This window comes from Eurytemora carolleeae, unplaced genomic scaffold, assembly GCF_000591075.1.
Source record: "Eurytemora carolleeae unplaced genomic scaffold, Eaff_2.0 scaffold135, whole genome shotgun sequence".
Taxonomy (NCBI): Eukaryota; Metazoa; Arthropoda; class Copepoda; order Calanoida; family Temoridae; genus Eurytemora; species Eurytemora carolleeae.
The window spans coordinates 150,709-171,951 of NW_019396194.1; the positions used below are offsets into that span (position 1 = coordinate 150,709).

General features: G+C 31.8%; 1 protein-coding gene across 1 annotated transcript; it reads left to right on the forward strand.

Moving 5' to 3' along the window:
- Positions 1–20,434, forward strand: LOC111697828 (uncharacterized). Its single transcript, XM_023467955.1, has 18 exons — positions 1–298; positions 1,188–1,320; positions 2,431–2,490; positions 2,568–3,004; positions 4,082–4,137; positions 5,522–5,570; positions 6,259–6,350; positions 8,003–8,184; positions 8,516–8,588; positions 9,390–9,462; positions 10,042–10,112; positions 10,505–10,557; positions 11,296–11,360; positions 14,086–14,160; positions 15,490–15,582; positions 15,834–15,889; positions 16,762–16,857; positions 20,199–20,434. The coding sequence occupies exons 1-18, from the start codon at positions 177–179 to the stop codon at positions 20,432–20,434; spliced, it is 2,022 nt and encodes a 673-aa protein (XP_023323723.1). The 5' UTR covers positions 1–176.
- Positions 20,435–21,243: the final 809 nt, after the last annotated feature.

Genomic DNA, 21,243 nt, shown 5'->3' on the forward strand with positions numbered 1-21,243 from the left:
TGACCGGAACACTAGCTCAAGTCAGCTGGGGTCAAGGATGGATTTGTGAAATTGTGACTCAGTTTATCTCTAACCCTGCCCCTGTGTAAATTGTGAATATTGGCGGCAGAAAATCTACGAAAATAAAAGATTAAAAAATTCGGGAAACTGTTCCAAGTGGACACTTTACAGGGAATATGATTGTGACGGGTCCGCAGCAGGGTTATACTCCAGGATATATTAACTATGATGATCTGGTTGAGGGAGCTCTAGAGGGTGTCGCAGAGCATAGAGCATCAACAAGACAACGGCATCTTAGGTAGAGGTTGAATCTTAAATGTTGCGAATGAGGACAAATTCCTGGAATAGAAAATTTCTACAGTACATTTCTGGCCTTTGAAGTTTTCATCAACCTTTTGTTTACTTTATGTCCAACAAAACCATAACACAAAATGAACTTCAGACTTATCAAAAGTGTAAGATAAGGATAAGTTTTCTATTGTTTATTGAGCCATGCAAGTTACTTTGAAAATGACTCGATCTTACATAAAATATTACACACTGACTATAAAGTATGTACGTCTATATTGTGTCCTAATTGCGTAATCAATGAGATGCAATTTCTGTTCGTTCATGTAAACTGTAAAAATCCTATTCTAAATTGCATAACCTCAACCCCATTATTTTCACTGTTTCCTGAATTCCTGAGAAAGCCAGCAGTTCCTTATTTTTAACAGTATGCAAGGAGAAAAGATAAAAATTCTTTCGAGCATTTTGAAATTGTTACCCGCAAGCAATCTGAGTTAAGAATATATACTTTTTAAACCGGTTTTTATATTTTTATACGTATATGGATAAATGTAGATTACAAAATCTACTACATAACTACTTGCCTTGGTCGATTTTTGATTACTTACCACATAACTTTTATGTAAGAGGATTATCCATTTGGTGTACCGTCCCGGTTTCTCTTATATAGTATGTATATGCACTGGATAGCTTACTCTTGCTGCTTAAAAGTCGTCCCGGTACTTGAAATAAACCGCGGAGTTTACAGTGTTACACCACCATGGCTGAAAACATTAAAGTACCGGATCGGCAGCTATAGCAAGCAGTACAGTACACATTGCACGTAAAGACTTTTGACGGTAAAACAGGACATTACCCTCTCTAGTGAGATTAATGTCCCATTACTCTTATTTGTCTAGTTCTGGAAATGAGGACATTGCTAGCAGCTACTTTGCTACTCAATATGGGACATCCAAGGACAATAGTAGGCATGCCAGTAAGCAGACTAGTAGGCAAACCAGCAGAAGAAACAGCTTTACAACAAATGCTAAAGTAGGTTCCTTATCCAGATATTAATTTAAAAGTTACAGGAAGTACCTAATTCCATTAGTATTAGATTGCATATTGGTGATATTATGATGTTACTCCCCATTTCTTTGATTTTTCCTTGACAAAATAAGTCGCTGTTGTAATCCATTTTCACTATTCGATTTGAATCATTTTAAAATGAAAATTTTGCATATTTAATCAAGCTTTTCAGAAATCTAAAATTTGATGTATGTTGCTTGGTTTTATTTACAAACTTTTTAATTCTTTTCATCAAAGTTCTTCTTTTTTTGCTAACAGTCTCTTTTAACAGACGCCGCGAGAGAATTAATAACTGTAAAGCCAATCTTATTAGATATATCAACCTATACCCTTTATGTTTTGCGAACACTCCCTTTAAAACTGAAAAGGATATTGCTGAAATTAGAATTCAAGGCGAGATTTTATTTTACTTTGAAGATCTCACATTGATTCAATTTATGTTTACTGCACTTAGGTCCTTGTTTACAGAACTCTGTGAATACACCAAATCTAAGTTCAAATCATGAAGTGTTTTCAAAAAAGTTTTTTGAGCTAAAAAGCCTTGGAAAAAAAATTATATTTATTTTAAGTTTGTGATTCCTGTGTCAAAGTTTATTTTTCGTGTTTACGACTTAAATCCTTATTATTAGCATATGATGTAATGTGTTTCCTTTTTAATAATGGAAATTGCACATTCTAACAGATTATTCCTTTTAGCCATGGGATTTCATAGAAAGTGACAAACTTGTATGCAATGTATTTTGTTTTTGTGTATTTTTAACCTTATCACTGCTTTTGGGTGTGTAGAAAAACTGGTAAAGCAAACTATTTTTTAAACCACCCTATATAATTTGACTTACTGCACCGAATCTATTCGGTGCACTAAGTGATAGAGGCCCGTTTAGCTTTTTCATTTCGTTCGTTCATCGTTCGTGAACGACTGTGAACAACCCATTTCGTTCGTAACTTTTTTTTTTTGAACGACACCATCGTTCACGACAAGTTTTGTTTGTTCAAAAACATTGTGCTTGTTTTGTTCAAAAAAAAAAACTATGCCAATGCATGCATGCATACTTGTAGATTCAATATGTTTAGGTGTGTAGTAATAGCTATGTTCAATCAACAATGGCAACGGCAGCAGCTAAAATTGCTCAGGTAAAGAAACGAAAGTTTTAAAAAATGTTCTGAAAAATTAGTTCTAAATATTTTCATTTTTATCAATCATTTTTTAGCTAAAGAAAACTGAGCGGGATGATAATATTGCTAAATACAAAGAACAGAAGAGCTGTGAACAAGTTGTTCAAAACCAGTGCGTTCAGCAAAATGTTCAGCAACAAAATGTTCAGCATCAAAATGTTCAGCAAGAAAGTGTTCAGCAGCAAAGTGTCCAACAACATCAAATTACTCAACATTACGAAAGCACGAATCAACATCACCAACAACAAAGTACTGTTATGAATCAACATCACCAACAACAAAGTACTGTTATGAATAACAGTATCAACATCAGTTCAACCTCATTAGCCAACAGCGAATCGGAATGGAGTCCAACAGCATCTAATATGGAGATTTCTCAACAGCAGCAGTACAACAGCAACAGTGTACAGCAGAACAGCAGTAGTAATAACAACAGCCGGGCAGGCTCTCGGAGGAACAGTTCACAGTTTAGGTCAGTGTACACTGTACACTGTACAAATTAAGGTTTCAAGGGTACAGTCGTGAATCGGACTATATGGCTTTTTAAAGTTCAGACAACATTCTCTTTACGTTTTGAAGAAATTAAGTCTTTGACACAAACTTTGATTTTGTACAGTGAGAACCACAAAACTATGGAATAGGAAGACGACGTTTTTATAACTTTAAAAGTACAAAAAAAATTTAATTGTGCAAGGTTAACAGACCCATTTAACTAAAATTGACTTAATGAGTGTCTAGTAAACTTATTTGTTTTGAAACATCATGATATCCGCTCAAGTGTTGCTATGATATCGTCTTTCTATTACATTGTTTTCTGGTTATCACTGTCATTTCTTTATCTTAGCAACCCAACATCTTAGACCTTGGATATTTAAAACTTTGAATTATGTTAGATAAAATAATCAAAGTTTGAAATTTCAAAGGTCTACAAAGGATATAGGGATCTGAACATTAGAGTTTGTGGCAAAAACTTATTTCTTTTAAACAAAAAATCTGAATTATTGTGAAGGATAAATAACAACAAGGTTATGGTGAATGTTGTAATAAATCTAGACTGAATCGGTTTAAAATTTAAATATCATGATGATTTTCAAATATATGCCTGGAATGCATTTCTTAAATGCAACTTTGCATAGAGGCATGATCCATATAAACATTACTTGCGCATGCGAAGATAATTTTTGATACACTGCAATTCGAAACTGCAATTACAAAGATGTAGCTTAACAAGGCTGGGATAGTAGACCAACTTCTCTTGTATAATCAAAAGCATACTTTAGAAAACTGGTTCAACTATTTATTGGTATTTATAAATTCCAACCTCCGGTTTGCAATTAACCGATAAACCATTCCAATAAGTATGTTTGAAAAAAAGACTTGTTTAAATAACTATTAAATGGGTTCATTTCAAATTTTGACACAATTTTGCGCTTTTATAAATCAGTTATCATTACATCAAGCAAGAGTAATGATAAAATGAGTCATGATAAATCAATATTATTAATAGTATCCAACGTCAATATTTTTATTTTAATCAATATTTTTTTAGTTATCTTTCTTTGCTCCCTGAAGATGGGTCTTATCCACATAGAACTCAACCCATAGGTGAGATACAGTGATACAGTGATATATGATACAGGATACACAGGATATACAGGATGCAGGATATACAGGATACAGGATACAGTATTTAGGATACAGGATACAGGATACGCAGGATACAGGCTGTACAGGATATACAGGATACAGGATACAGGATACAGGATACACAGGATATAGGCTGTACAGGACAAACAGGATACAGGATACAAGATACAGGATACAGGATACAGGATACAGGATACAGGATAAAGGGTACGGGATCGATACAGGATACACAGGATACAGGATACCCAGGATACAGGATATACAGGATACAGGATACAGGATATAAAGGATATACAAGAACAAATCTGAATAATTTTGTAAACCCCTAATTTCTTGAGCCGTAAATTCGGATTAACTACACTAAAGACATTCAAGGATTAAAGCTGAATAATAAATAGGAAAACTAGTTTCAACACTTTTAAGGCATTTTAACTTTAATAATTTATTTTGATTAAGGGGTGTGGGCACAAGCTCATGCATAGAAATAAAACGATATATTAATAAATCTATTTCCAGTTTAATATCAAGGTCTTTCTATTATTTTGTTTTGCTCAAGATCGATTAAAAGTCATGTATCTAAACGTTTTGTGTTGCGTCGTTGTCTTAAACACTTGACCATGGGTAGCCCTATAAACCATAGTGAACACTTATTTTAACCCCGTACAGAACCAAAGAATGATTGTTAAAAAGATTCCTGTTTACAATATTTATATATTTCAAAATACCGATATTTACTAATCGGCTTACGAAGTATTATCCTTAGCTTAGAGAACAACCTTTAATTAGATGGAGTTTTAGATTTTTAGCAGATTTGATTGAAATGTTCAACCATCACGCTTAATGAGTGGAAAAAGAAATGTGTATAGTAATACAAGGGGAGCAGTGAAGGCGGGTAGAGATACTTTTCAAATTTAAAAAATGAAGTATATTTAGCTAGTTTTTAATGGTTTTAAATTTTCACATGTATTTTACAAGGAAAGAAACGGAGTTTTATCTACAAAATAAATTTTGTAATTCTATATCTTTGCAACCGAAAAGTGTAAACCTTGGATATTTCGGACTTACATTTTTTTGATTTAACTGTTTGAAGTTACGACTTTGGGTTGTAAAGATTTAGGGATTAGAAAACCAAATATATAGTTTGTGACATAAACTCAAATCCTTAGAAATAAATTATTTATCCCTATATCTTTAAATATTAAAAATTAGACTACAATTAGAAAACCCCAGAGAAAATATATATTTGTAGATAAACAAAGATAAACAAAAACAAAATAAAAAATATAAAAAAATGGGAAAAATGTAAAATTTGGAAAATGTAAATAATATAACTATTGTTTAGGGGAACCGATGACAAAAAGAACTAGCAGTGCAGCCCCGACTCCAGACAGGTTACAAATATATATAAAGAAGTACTCTCTGTTTGTCTGTCATGTTTGTTTGTATATCCGATCATTACCCCTTGATTGGGTAACTAGTCAGATCAACATCTTTTGGTTTAAAAGTTCTAAATTTATTAAGTTTACTTTCATCGGACAAACTCAAGGTTTTAATGACAAACCTGGCTTCCCAAGCTAGATATATAAATAAAATGTAGATTTTAGCTTTTTGTTTTAAAATTAATTGCACCAAAATTGAAATTTCAATCATTGATCTAAGCGCAATTCCATCAATACAATTCCCAAGTAACAAAAGTTGAGTTAAATCCAAGTTTAATAGGGAGCTGTTTAAGAGTATTTTGATGAAGGATGCAATGGAATTAGTGAGAGATGATTATTGAAATTTTTAATTGATTAACTATTTGAATATTTATTTATAAATTATTCATTTATGTAATTTGTTCTAGGGAAGGTTCTTGGCACCTCGTTAAGATTATATGTAGAAGAGGGATATATATTCATATAATTTGTTGCAGGGAGGTTGGTAGAAAATGGTCCCTGAAATCTAGTCAAGATTATATGTAGAAGAGGGATATATATTCATATAATTTGTTGCAGGGAGGTTGGTAGAAAATGGTCCCTGAAATCTAGTCAAGATTATATGTAGAAGAGGGATATATATTCATATAATTTGTTGCAGGGAGGTTGGTAGAAAATGGTCCCTGACATCTAGTCAAGATTATATGAATAGAACTGGGAAGGGAAATTATGCCGTCCGAAGTAATCCAATTGGTGAGCATAGATTGAATACGATACAAACTTTTTATATATATTTTACATCTTTTAAAGAATTATTGAAACACCCTGTATAATATAAGATATTCATAGTACTTATGGTTCGTAAACAATCCATCTCATTCGTTTCATTCAATCGTTTCAAAAGAAATTATTTTGTTTGTTCTTAAAATTATCGTTGTTTTTTTGTCTATTTTGTTCGTTTTCTCCTTTTGCAATCGTTCACTTAAATCGTTCGTTCAAAGAAATGGTTCTTTAATTAAAAAAATCGATTTTTAAAAGTTTGTTAAAAATCGTTCTTACTAAAAATATCGTTTTAAAAATCTTTCGGAAAATTCAGTAAAACAGCCATAGATGGTTTCAAGTCTGTTCAAGCGAATGATTTAGAAATACTTCTATCAAAATCGTTCCAACAATTTTAAATCTTTCGCTTTTTGCATTCCTTCTTAATTCGTTTTTCATTTCTCTGAACGTTCCAAGTCGGTTTGTCCATCGTTTGTTCACAATAACGATGCCCATCTCTAAGTGTTCATTTCTTGATGCCCATCTCTAAATGTCCATGTCTTGCTGTCCATCGCTTGATGCCCATCTCTAAATATCCATGTCTTGATGTCCATCTCTAAATGTCCATCACGTGATGTCCATCTCTTGATGCCCGTCTCTAAATATCCATATCTTGATACCCATCTCTAAATTTCCATCTCTTAATGCCCATCTCTAAATGTCCATCTCTTGATGCCCATCTCTAAATGTCCATCTCTTGATCCTCATCTCTAAATGTCCATTTTTGATGCCCATCTCTAAAAAATCCATCTCTTGATGTTCATCTCTAAATGCCCATTTCTAAGAAAATTCGATTTTCATTGATTTTTTGAAAATTTTGAAAAACCACGACATTTTCTTTACAATGTGCCCAAGGAGAATATATACACAATTGAACAAGAAGATTGGCGCGAAGCGCCCTAAAACCTAGTATAATAGAATTTGAATATAGTTGGGGTAATTAAGCTACAAAGAATTCTGCATTGGCGCTTATATTCAGCTAAAATATTTCGTTCATATTTTATTGAATTCATCGTCGAAATATACTATGGTAATATCCTCATTCAACCTACTNAAATAATATTTCAAAAAAATTCTAAAAATCTTATCACTGAAGATAAATCACATAATCAATAATCATTGAAGATAATTATTGAAGACATGAAGACAATATAAAATTACTTAAAGGGACTGTAAGCATAATTTTAAGTGACGCTGTTTGAAAAGATGACAATGCCCTAGTTAAATCAGTATGCCAATTGAAAGCTCTGTCTGATTGTGTCTGATCAAGAATAAATTAAATATGCATTTTTTATTATTGAAACTTCTCATTTTTAATTTATTACGGTTTCTGTACAATTTCCATTTCAGAGAATCAATGTAATGTGCATTTTGAATAAAAAACGATTTNAGATCCATAGGATCAAAGATAAGAGATCCTTCATCCGGAAACTGGAAGGTAGTAGATCTATAGGATCAAAGATAACAGATCTTTCATTAGGAAACTGGAAGGTATTAGATCTATAGGATCAGAGATAAGAGATCTTTCATTAGGAAACTGGAAGGTATTAAATCTATAGGATCAGAGATTAAAGATTCTTAAGCAGGAAACTGGAAGGTGAGTATTAGATCTATAGGATCAGAGATTAGATATTCTTCAGTAGGAAACTGGAAGGTAAATATTAGATCTATAGGATCAGAGATAAGAGGTCCTTCAGTAGGAAACTGGAAGGTGAATATTATATCTATAGGATCAGAGATTAGAGATTCTTCAGCAGGAAACTGGAAGGTGAATATTAGATCTATAGGATCAGAGATAAGAGATCCTTCAGCCGGAAACTGGAAGGTGAATATTTTATCCACGATATTGCGTTGCAAAGATAAAGCAATTAGAAAATTAGAGTTTGTGGCCAAAACGAATTTCCTATTTGATACTAAACAATAATTAATATTAATATTAAAACTAAATATTATATAAAAAGGTCTAAAGTCGAAATTTATGAAAAGTGAGAACTCCTTAAACTAGGTTGGGCCTATATTCTTCATTCTTCTTACTTTTCTTTAATGTTATTAAATGTAAATCATTAATAATAAAATTTTTTAAAATATTTGTCCTGTAGGAGCGAAGATCCTCTACTGCTGATGTGAGAGGGAGTGGGATTAGAACTGGAGGAAATCTGATAGAACCCTCAGGGAGACAGATATAGACATTTTTCCTTCAAATTCTAAATATTTAAATGAACTATGGACAAGGCCGTATAAAGGGGCTCAGAGCTTTAACACTTCTCAAATCTGAATCTAAAGAGTGAAGAGCAACAAAATTGTTTGCTATTTTTTTCTAATAGTTTTATTTAAGGAAGAGAAAAAGTGGTATTTGTAAGGTAATTGGTCTGTATAGTGTACCTTTAAAGTATCCAAGAAGCCAAATATTTTGAATTTAAAGTTAAAAGTTTGCCCCCACCCCCGTAGGAGCTCCTAGGGTTTTTCTAGCTTAAAAAGTGTTAAGTTACTATATTTACCTCAATTTTTCTTCATCAAAAATGCGCAAGTCATCTTTGTAGAAGCCACAAATCGCAATTGAAAAAAATTTCCACGCTGATATATGATATCTAATTCATTTTTGAAATTATAACAAGAGAACCGGCCTTGATGATTTGTATTTAACTATTCAAAGGCTCACCAAGAATCTTCACAGTATTGACCAGATAAGGTGTTTAAGGGTACCATTGTGAATCGGGCATTGGTAACTTAATAAGGAGGGTTACTTGAAATATTACTCTTACAGTCCCTTTAGCCAACCTGCATATAAACAATAAATCACCATTCTTTTTAATTTTAAAATTACATATTTGAGAAGAGTAATTTGTTTAAAAAAAACATTGTACTCTGTAGTCTGTACTATAAATGACTATTTAAAGTAAAATCTCGTGTATCAAATTGATTGAATGATGAATGTTTTAAAATAAAATGAAAACGATGTCCATCTCTACACAGGGAAACCTCCGTCAAACTTCTTCATGCCATTCGGTTCATCAGCACAGAACAGCTTTACTAAGAGAAAATCCAGGAAACAAAAAGCATAATTTAAATGACATTTACCTTTTTAAAAATGCTCATTTTAATTCTAATTAATTTTTATAATATTCTGCAAATTCCAAATTTTAAATGAAGATTTCCATGAAAATTTTTCTTAAAGAATCCTAAATGAGGGTTTTTTCCTACTTACAGTGGTAACCAGAAAACATTAGTATATGAAGACGACATTATAGCAATACTTAAGTGAATTTGAATTTGTCACAAAGAAAAATGTTTTGCTTGACACTTATTAAATCGCTAATCTAATCCTTTAACAGAGTTTTCTGGTTATCACTGTTAAAAATGATAATCAAAGTAAAACACAAAATATTCAGATAATGAAAAAAAAAACACGAAATCATCAAGAACTAGTTACGTCACTTTATAACAAATGTTTGTATTTCGTTTCAATTATTTAAAACGTTTGTATGACACACTGTAAACCTGCTAAAGCAAGCTGTACAGTACACATACAGACAATATAAAGCAAAATAGGACTGTACACCAAATAAACAATCCCCTTCCATTCTAGTAAAATTTATATAAGGATTGATTTTCAAGCTTTGTTTAGTAAAACTGTTCAAAGTAGTGAACAGAAGCACGTGAAAAGGGAAAGAAATCGTAGTATCAGCGGACCTTCAGGTAAAAGATGATTTATTAATATTATTTGGTTTTATATTTCTACAGTGTACTTTTTTATTCATCGTAACTATTAAGTATAAAGTAATCATCGTGCTTATAAAGTTCAATTGGTTCCCGGATTTTCTCCAAAATTTAGGATATTTCTAGAATAATTCTGTAAGTTTAAATAATACTAAAATCGTAATTAACTTGTATTTTCTCAGCATCTTTTTTTTGAATTTTTAAATTATATTTCCCCTTGATAAAGAGACAATTTCTGGCCAAAAACTTTTTTTGTTGCGAAACAGAAATAAAAGTTTGTCGACGGGAAAGTAACAAACACGGAAATTTAACTGGGTTTTAGTCAATTATTATCTATAGAAATATTTTTTTTATCTGTCCAAATTTTTCAGGGACTGCTATGCAAAGTTTAAACCAAGCGCTGAACTCTATACAATCAAATACGGTGAGTTAAACTAGTTCTTGTTTAGGGTTGTTAACGTTTTTATTTTTTTTTAACGATCGTTTCGTTTTGGAAACGATGAAGAAAAATCGAAAACGAACCGAAGTTATACATTTCAAGAAAAACATGTACATTTGAAAATTAGTCATTTTTACATAAATGATTTAAAGCCAGGGCTACGGCCTAACCATTTCTGTTTATAGAATACGTATGAGAACAATATCATCTAAAACAAAAATCTATTTTAAATTCTTTTCCAAGCTTTTCCAAAAGGAAAGTATGATATTATCGTAATAAAGGTTAACTATATAAATAAAATAGTTGAGCTGAGAGCGCAGTATTGGTAGAGAAATTTGTTACGATTCATTTGAGACCTTTTAGATGCAAAATTTTTCTCTACAATACTGTGTACTCTCTACTCTGCAACTATGTCTGCGCGGTCACTCCCTTTAAAGCTAAGGATATCGTCTCTGTATTTTCGTTTCAATAGAAGTAAATATTTCCATTTACTGATAGCTCCGAAAAGGATTCATATCCCTAATTGGAAAATGAGATAGATTATAAGATAGATGTTACCGCCATACAATTTCTATTGGTTCAGAATAGACAACAAACACATGACTGAACCCTGATTGGATCAGGCGCTAATGAAATCAGCATACAAGTGTGATCTGAAGTCTCATTCTTTGTGAATAAACCTGAATGTTACCTGGGTTACATGTACAATATATATGTATTTAGGAATCTGAAGTAATCAATGTAACTTTAACTAGAAGACCACGAGATAGAGCTCAATCTTTGCCGAGGTAACCAATATTTTCAAGATTGGTGCCAAAAATTTGTATTGAAAATTAATTTTTACTAGCTGAAGTGCTCGTGGAGATTTAGAAACACATGATAAAATAATTAAACTTGTTTAGTCTATGTTACCCTCGGCTTACTTAAGGGTCAACCCAAAAGAATGTCAGCCATTTGGTACAGCCGTTCAGCCAGCTATAGCTAACATATGTATATTCATTATAAAAATATACAAATATCATATATACATATATAAATATATTTATACACGAGTTGCGAAGATCTTTATTAAATAGACTAGCTGAAGTGCTTGGCGTTGCCCGTGCAATTAATGAAAAATTTATTTTTTTAATTCGATTTTGTTTAACCTATTTTAATTCCAGGGTACCCCAAAAATTTCAGCCAATTCTGGCTGCAGCCGTTTGGCCAGCTAAAGCTAACATATATATATATAAATATTAGAATAGAAAATGTTCTGAACTTATTTTAAGAAGATATATGAATATATACAGGGTGAGTAAAAAAAATGTGATTTGGCCAGCTAAAGCTAACATATATATATATAAATATTAGAATAGAAAATATTCTGAACTTATTTTAAGAAGATATATGAATATATACAGGGTGAGTAAAAAAAGTGTGATTTGCGGCGCCTGGTGCAAAGTTGTAACTTTTTAAAGCAACTCTCCTATCTGGTGTTTTTTCAATATTCTTTTGAAATTTTGATTTTTTTTTTGATATTCCAATGGCCCCAAAAAAAATCCGCGAACCTTTTTTTCTCAAAATCAAAAGTTCAGGAAACTAAAATGTATGTATATATATATATATATTATTTCTATCAAATTCCAAAATTTTATAAAGATCAAATCACAGAATCACAGAAAATTTTCAAAATTGTAGTACGAAAATTCACGATTTTCAGTTCTGGTATAATTTTTGAGGAAAGGTTCTTTAAATCCTTTAGATCCATTCTTCTACGTATATTATTATGTTATAAATATACGTTGTTCAGTTGAAACCTGAAGATCCATTGAAAAGCAACTTTTTCTTAAAAGTTAGACCAGAACTAAAAATTGCGAATTTTGTTTTTACAATTTTGCGAATTTTCTGTGATTCTGTGATTTAATATTTATAAAATATTAAAAAAACACCATGCATGAGAGTTGCACAAAAAAGTACAATTTTGCACCAGACGCCGCTATAATCACATTTTCTTGACAATCCTCAGTGGTCAAAATTCTCTGAACAACTGAAATTCCAAGATTTGTTCATCCCATATTGCGTATTTTAAAAAAACATTACAAACATTCTTTGCAATAATTTTCCTTTTAAATGTATACACATATAAATATGACTATAAAGCAGTAATCAGAGCAGCTTTTTACTTCATATTTACAAATATATATATGAGCATAATAGTAGATACAAATGCTTTCCTTAGGCCGAATTTAAAGAATTTGAGCCGCGGCTTAAATTTGAGACGCAGCTTTAATTTGAGACGCAGCTTTAATTTGAGACGCGGCTCAAATATGATTGTTTCCACTTAAAATTGCATGAAACTTGTCAAGATTAAGGCCGGCGCTCTTTTGAAATCGGTTTTTGGCGAATTTCGGACACGGCTCAAATTCCTTAAATTCGGCCTCTGGAATAAAAAGTTCGCCATGAATACTTTTTATATAAAAAATTGAAATTAAAGTTTACAATGTCTTAAATATTTAGAATTTTGTCTTTTTCTGTGTTTGAGTGAATTTGGATTTGTTTTATGAATAACCTGTAACGGGATATGTTATTTCCTTTTCTATCAATCAGAATCCGCGAAGAATCTAATTTTTACCAAAATTGCGCAAATAGAATTTAGCTGTTAATCATGGGTTTAGGGGCGATGTAGATTAAGCCCAACCCTAGTTCTTATACAAAAGTAGCGACCTCTGGTTATGAATATTTATCTGTATTGTACACTGTACAGCATAAACAATACTTAATTGTATAATATGAATGATATAGACCAAATACTTTTATTCATAATGAAAAACATGACAATAATATGTCACTATTATTACAAATAAGGACAGTATGCAGCTCACATAGATCCAGACTGCTTTAAAAGGCAGTAGCAAAGCATTGGCTTTTGATTTTAAAGTTTATCAATATTTCGGGCTTATATACTTTTAATTCTCGTGTTATAAGTCGCCATTTTATCATCGTTCTCAAAAACAAAAACACATTTTCGTTGATTTTCGTTTTAAATTGGTGGACTTTTTAATAAACAATAATTGTCAACATTTTTCTCATTTTTTACCGTTCATAAACATTCCCTGGGCTCATGTGAGTTGCCAAAACAAATGTTGGCCATATCTTTTTGGGCATTTTGACGTAGTTTGATACAAACATAAAACAGACAGACAAGCAAAGTATACATACATATATTGTCTACTAAGTACTAAAACATGGAAAAAGAAAAAAAATCAACCCAATGGGGAAGGGGGAGGGGGAGGAGCAGGGGGGATTGGGGATATGTTTAAGTTTAACAAAATATCTTTAAATTGGAAAAACATTTACTGCAATTATTTACATTTAAACTTTTTTATCCTTAAGTGCACTAATGACATATTGCACACTTTTAAAGCGAGTGTTCACCTTTTTTAGAAATATAACTTAAACCCCTTTTTCTCAGCTAATTTTAATACTTAATCAATCAATCAATCAATCAATCAATCAATTAATTATATTTAGGGGAAGGGTAAGCAACGAGGAATCAAGTTTTACTGTGTCTTTACCAGGTTCAAGAAGACAATCTAGACAACCCAGGTTAGTGTTTTTTTTACCAGGTTCAAGACAATCTAGACAACCCAGGTTAGTGTTTTTTTTTACCAGGTTCAAGACAATCTAGACAACCCAGGTTAGTGTTTTATTTTACCAGGTTTTAGACAATCTAGACAACCCAGGTTAGTGTTTTATTTTACCAGGTTTAAGACAAACTAGACAACCCAGGTTAGTGTTTTATTTACCAGGTTAAAGACAATCTAGACAACCCAGGTTAGTGTATTATTTTCCAGGTTTAAGACAAACTAGACAACCCAGGTTAGTGTTTTATTTACCAGGTTCAAGATAATCTAGACAACCCAGGTTAGTGTTTTATTTTACCAGGTTCAAGATTATCTAGACAACCCAGGTTAGTGTTTTATTTACCAGGTTCAAGATAATCTAGACAACCCAGGTTAGTGTTTTATTTTATCCGGTTCAAAATAATCTATACACCCTAGACTAGTTATTTTTTACAATTAAATCCTTTTCAACATTTCTTAATTGAAAGAAGAATGAGGACGACAATTATCAAATAGTTTTGCTGGTTACGTCTGACGGTCTATGTACTTATTTCCTGACCTTGTCTAATCTGTACCGATTCTCCTTTTCATAAATAACTTATTCCTAATTGATAACGGAAGCTGTAAAGTAAAGTGGTTGCATAGATACATTTCTATTCAAGATATCAACCTATTTCCGGTTATATTTCCCGTACTTCCGGTCCAGCCAGAAACCAGAATATATGTATGCGTATACAACCTTATTCAACGTATATATAGAAAAAGGCAAGAAAGGAAGAAAAGGTTAAAGAAGGACAAGAAAAGCAGAGGAGTTGGTCACATAGATCCAGACTGCTATTTAAAGTTGCATCATTTTTCCAGGCTGGGTTAACTCAGTATTGTCACAACGTCCTTAGCTTTTAATATTTCCCCAATAACGCAGTTTTACTTTTCTAGCCCTAAATATATTCAGTCCATTAAAACCCTTGTTTTAATCTTTAGTTTTGAGATATAATTGTCAAAATTATCACCAACTTTTGCGATATAGTTTGCAAGCTTTGGGTCACTGTGGGATAGGAAAAAAGGACAGAGATGATAAAGAAAGACTATAAACGCATGAAAAGGACAAACTAAGGATACGTATAAAGTGGATTAAGTTTAAAGGGATGAAAAGTACGAAAAAGCAGATACAATACAGTTAAGGAAAGTCTTAACAGAATAAAAATTAACAAAAACTAAAAATACATGAAAGAAATGACAAAGGTTAGGAGGAGAAAGAAAAAACGAAAGACAGACGGATACAGAAGGTCCTTACTCCCTTATTATTGTTTAGTGTTGAGCCGGATTCTAAGAAATTATCCCGGCACGGTAGTGTCGAAATATTTGATGCAGCCTACAATCTTACAGTTCCAAACATACTCTCTAGGAATCAGAAATTTTTAACAAGCTTAAAAATATTTTTTTTAACTAATTAAATATTAAACTAACTTTAAAACTATCATACCTTCTAATCAGATCAAAGAATTCCTATTAATTAAAAATGTTCCATAAAATGTCTTGCAAAATCGCGATTTGGGACATTTCATCAAAAATAAGGTTTTACTGCAACCACAATATGTAAATTGAATAAATATATAAATCTTTATAGTTTTTATTGAAACATTGTATCTGATAAAGGCATGCTAGCCAGACCAAGCTTGAAGAAGTGCATGCAGATCATTTTTTCTTTCCAGGTACATTATATGCATTGTGGTTCCCAAAATTTTAGAAATTGTTTTAAATAGCTTAATCTTAACTAATTCTTAACAGCGTTTTTGTGATCAAACGATATTTTCAAAACGAACCAAATGTTGAGTGAAAGACGGCGTCGTTTAGAAAATTAAAACGTTGAAAGAACGAATTGTATCAATGAGAAGCTAAAAATATATTGTTTTTAAATCAACGAAAAAAAACATCGTTTTTTTTCTGAACGAACGATTTAAATAAACGAACAGTTTAATTTAACGATCGTTCAGTTAGAAAACAAGTGAACTAGATGGAAAATGCGAACTTATTCATTTTTTTTCTGAAAGATTGAAAAAACTAACGAAATGAGTCGTTAACGGATGATGAACGAACAAATTGAAACCAGCCGATAGTCAGATATTTTACAATATATTTTAGCCGCCTATATAGCTCTTTACCGATATGTGAAAAGAAAAACATGTTATTGGACTCTCAACTCGTCCGCTCTTAATATTTTATATATAATTAAATATTCCCTATTAGTTTTAAAGGTGGTAGGGTTTAGTTTTCATTTTTCCATGTTTATTTAAAGTTAACTCTCCTCACAGTGATTCATGCATGATTCACAGCGGTACCTTTAAACATGTTATCTGCTCAATAATGTGGAAGATATCGAAGTTTTACAAGATTGAAAAGTGTTTTATTCGGACCATATCCTCCATCGTGTCAATGGCAGAACTCCAAAAGTCACTTTTATAAAGATGTGCAACCAAAAATTTATAGATGCCGCTCTATAAGTGTATTGTAGGGACACATTAAACTATGTCTTTAATGCTATATTTGCATGCTTTTATACCCTTCTAAACTGTATACATTTTAGGAGCAGTACAGGATTCTGGTACGGTAACATTACCTCCTCAACCAACTGTACAGCCTTCTGTGCAGTGTATTGCAGTTTCTGTACATAAAAACCCAGGTATATTCATTATCATATAGAAAAGAAAATTATTTTGGAATATATTTTGTAAAGCCGGTGGATGCTTTGTAAAAATTAAAAAAGTCCCCCCCCCCCCCCGCCGGGATATGGAAATTATTAGACTTTATCATGTTTCAAGAATAAAAACATAGTTAATAGAATAAAGTCTAGAATAATGCATTAGATTGTTCTAAAGGATAATAAAGAATACTCTTCTGAAATCCAAAGCTCTCATGCAAAAATATATGAAAATTTTGCCAAATTCTTAAAACTAAAACTAAAAACAAATACGATATAGTTTTTATTTATTATAAAGTTGTCTACATAAAGAGTAGTTTGTTAGTTAGTTGGTCCTTCCTTAGTGAAATAAAATTAAAGGACACGGCGTTTTAACACTCCATAGTAGACTCAGTCATAAAAAATGCTACTTTTTAGAGCAGTCTTATGAAGACTGGACAAATCTTATCAATGCGAATTACTTTGCAAGTTTTGTTTATCATATCACAAGTTTAAATTTTTCTCTTAACTTGCATGTTTAACGGAACTCTCTGTATTTAAATGACGAAAAGTAAGGTAAGGACTGTTTCTGAAAAATTGCAATCTCTGGATCTGACGGATTCAAGGTTTTTGTTAAATAAAGAAGAAAGGCCAATGTACACAAAGATCCAGACCACCTTTTTAACACTTTTTTTTGTAGTCCCAGACATCTACTCTTTAAAACTAAAGATCACTTTTTGTACTTTTGTTTTTAAGATGTAACTGGCAAAATTTTCATAGATTTCGCTTGAGAGCTTGCAATTCCTTAAAGGGAGTGTTTGCGAAAAATGAAAGGGGGTATAGGCTTAATGCAATAAAAAAGCGCTTTTGATCGATACTAATCTTACTTCTATCTGTTGCGTCTATAAGGAGAAAATTGTTATAAACGACTAATACCGAACAACGTAGTGTCCATACAAATTCAGAAAGATGTAACATACGACTTAGACCGTAAACAAATCTATTTGATTTCAAACAAATCATTCAGATATTACAACCTATAGTCACCGATTATTCTTCGCCACATTTGTATATAGTTGATTTTTCATAATATGTTTTGATTTTATTTTTTTAAATAATATTCAGCTTACAACTAGTTTTCGAACATTCCTGGAAAATATGAAAATGTCGTCTTCATTACCAAAAATCCTCGAAACAGGAATAAATGTTTTTATTAGTAACTCTCAGATCATAAGAATTAAAACATAATATGAAAAATCAACTATATACAAATGTGGCGAAAGATAATCGAAGACTATAGGTTGTAATATCTGAATGATTTGTTAGAAATTAAATTAATTTTTTTACGGTCTAAGTCGTATGTTGCATCTTTCTGAATTTGTATGGACACTACGTTCTTCGGTATTAGTTGTTTTTAACAATTTTCTCCTTATAGACGCAACAGATAGAAGTAAGATTAGTAGCGATCAAAAGTGCTTTTTTATCGCATTAAGCCTATACCCCCTTTCATTTTTCGCGAACACTCCCTTTAAGATCTCTAAGACATATGTTAATAAACTATTATATACAAGGAACAATTTAAATTTGAAAAAATTTACTATTCAATGTAAAGAGTTTATGTTAGACCGAGGACTTAGCTGAGATAAAAGTATTTTCAAGTCTTTTTAGATTATTTCTTGGGTTTAAAAATTACCAAAAATCAGTGTTTTTAAAAAGGATGAGAGTGATGGCATAGTTTAGCTCTTGAACCGTAACTCCGAGATTGGATTAAAGATTTTAAGTGACATTTTGAAGATTTTAAGTGATAAATTGAAGAGTTTAATTGACATTTTGATGGTTTTAAGTGACATTTCGAAGAGTTTAAAGTGACATTCCATAGTAAAATGGAATGTCCGATTAACAACGGTACCTTTGTCTGATTAAGACTGAATAAGCTATCTTTGTTTTTCTTTTTGAAACTTAATTATTTTCATTTAAGGTTTCTTTCTTTGTAAATGACTTGTGCATTTCTGCTTACAGAACCTAGTGTATGGGGTTTATATTCAAATTAAAACTACAATCCCTTTAAAATAAAAGTTTGTTGTTGTTACTTTAAAACATATTTTTTTAAATGGAGAATTTTCGAATTTAATAAGAGGTGATAAAGTTAAATTTCTAGGCATATATTTTGCAAATCATGTCATAAATTTAATAAAAAACTCGGAGTAAATAAAAATAACAAAGATGCAAACAGGAAAAGTTTAAAAGGAATGAAAGTCACTTTTTTTGTTTAAAGATGGAAGCGTCTCTACAGTATTCGGTGTCTGTCATATAACTATAATAAAATCTTAAACTATACAACTATACAACTATAATAAAATCTTAAACTATACAACTATACAACTATAATAAAATCTTAAACTTCAAGTCCTTATTAGATATTGAACAAAGACGAATTTCATTCTACTTGGTTATAATTGTATCTATATATATATATACTTTGCTTGTCTTTCTGGCTGTCTGTTTGTTTGTATCCAATATATGTCAAAACGGCTAAACCGATCGGGCTCAAATTTTTTGTGGGACATCACGTGGTCGCATAGAGAACGTTGAAATTTGTTTTTTAAAATCCGCGAAATTTGTTGTTTTTGTTTTTCAATATATACAAAAAGAAAATGTTCGTAATAGAAAATGGGCGGGAAGCGCCCCAGAAGCCGAGTAATGTATATTTTTAAGATAAATATAAATTATTCTCTTAAAATATACTCTCAGACATGACAGGGTTGAACTTGAGCCCTGGGTTTAATATTTTCAATAAACCTTGTCCTCTCTGAAAATACACTGCACCAGGAAACTTAATGAGAAATATTCGGTCAAAATTCAAATTTTGGGGGATTTGTCTAGATGGGGTAGATCCAGCTGCATCAATTTTCAAGACTGAATCAACTTTGAATTGTCGCAATATCTTGGACTGACCCCATGCTAAATCACAAATACTTTTTGGAACCCTATAGACGTATGCTTTGTTAAATGATAAAGCACTTTTTTTAGTTTAAATATTTTAGTAGTGATTGGAAAAATTATCAACGATTTTGGAGTGCGATTCATGTTTCTAAACTTTCCCCATTTAAGCAAGAAATGCGCAAGTTTAACTGTCTCTTAAAAACTGCATATGAAAATTAACAGTTTTAAGAAAAAAAAACATTGATATCTAATTCATGCTTGATCAACAGGAAAAGCTAAGATCACCGTTGTGAATCGGGCATTGCCATCTTTGCGTGGGTGTCATTTGAAATTACGCTTACAGTCCCTTTAAAACGTAGAATAATAAGACATTTTCTTTAATAACATATTTACATATACAGGAGGAGGAGTTGTTGAAGATGGATCTGGGTTTAGTGCAGAGCTCTCTAATCTTACATATACAGGAGGAGGAGTTGTTGACGATGGATCTGGGTTTAGTGCTGAGCTCTCTAATCTTACATATACAGGAGGAGGAGTTGTTGAAGATGGATCTGGGTTTAGTGCAGAGCTCTCTAATCTTACATATACAGGAGGAGGAAGAAATAAACCAGGAACTCACATTAGAGCTTACAAATAAAGTGTTCTGCAGTTCCTTAAAGAATAAAAACAAAACTCAGCAGCTGTATTTGTTTACATTCTTCCCAAAACTCAGCATTTGTATTTGTTTACATTCCTCCCAAGAACAAAACTCAGCAGCTGTTGTTTACATTCCTCCCCAAACTCAGCAGCTGTATTTTTTTTACTTTCCTCCCAAAACTCAGCATCTGTATTTGTTTACATTCCTCCCAAGAACAAAACTCAGCAGCTTATTTGTTTACATTCCTCCCTAAACTCAGCAGCTGTATTTGTTTACATTCCTCCCTAAACTCAGCAGCTGTATGTGTTTACATTCCTCCCAAAAACAAAACTCAGCAGCTGTATTTGTTTACATTCCTCCCTAAACGCAGCAGCTGTATTTGTTTACATTCCTCCCTAAACTCAGCAGCTGTATGTGTTTACATTCCTCCCAAAAACAAAACTCAGAAGCTGTATTTGTTAACATTCCTGCCAAAAAAAAAACTCAGCAGCTGTATTTGTTTACATTCCTCCCAAAAACAAACTCAGCAGCTGTATTTGTTTACATTTCTCCCAAAACTCAGCAGCTGTATTTGTTTACATTACTCCCTAAACTTAGCAGCAGTATTTGTTTACATTCCTCCCTAAACTCAGCAGCTGTATTTGTTTACATTCCTCCCAAAAACAAAAAAAAAATTGTCTTTGCCACAAACTCTGGTTTTCTAATTTCAATGGCTTTGCAAAGATTTTCACCCTCAGTTTGCAAATTATAGGGATTGGAAAATTTAAGTTTGTGGCAACAATTCATTTATTTTATTCGTAAACACAACT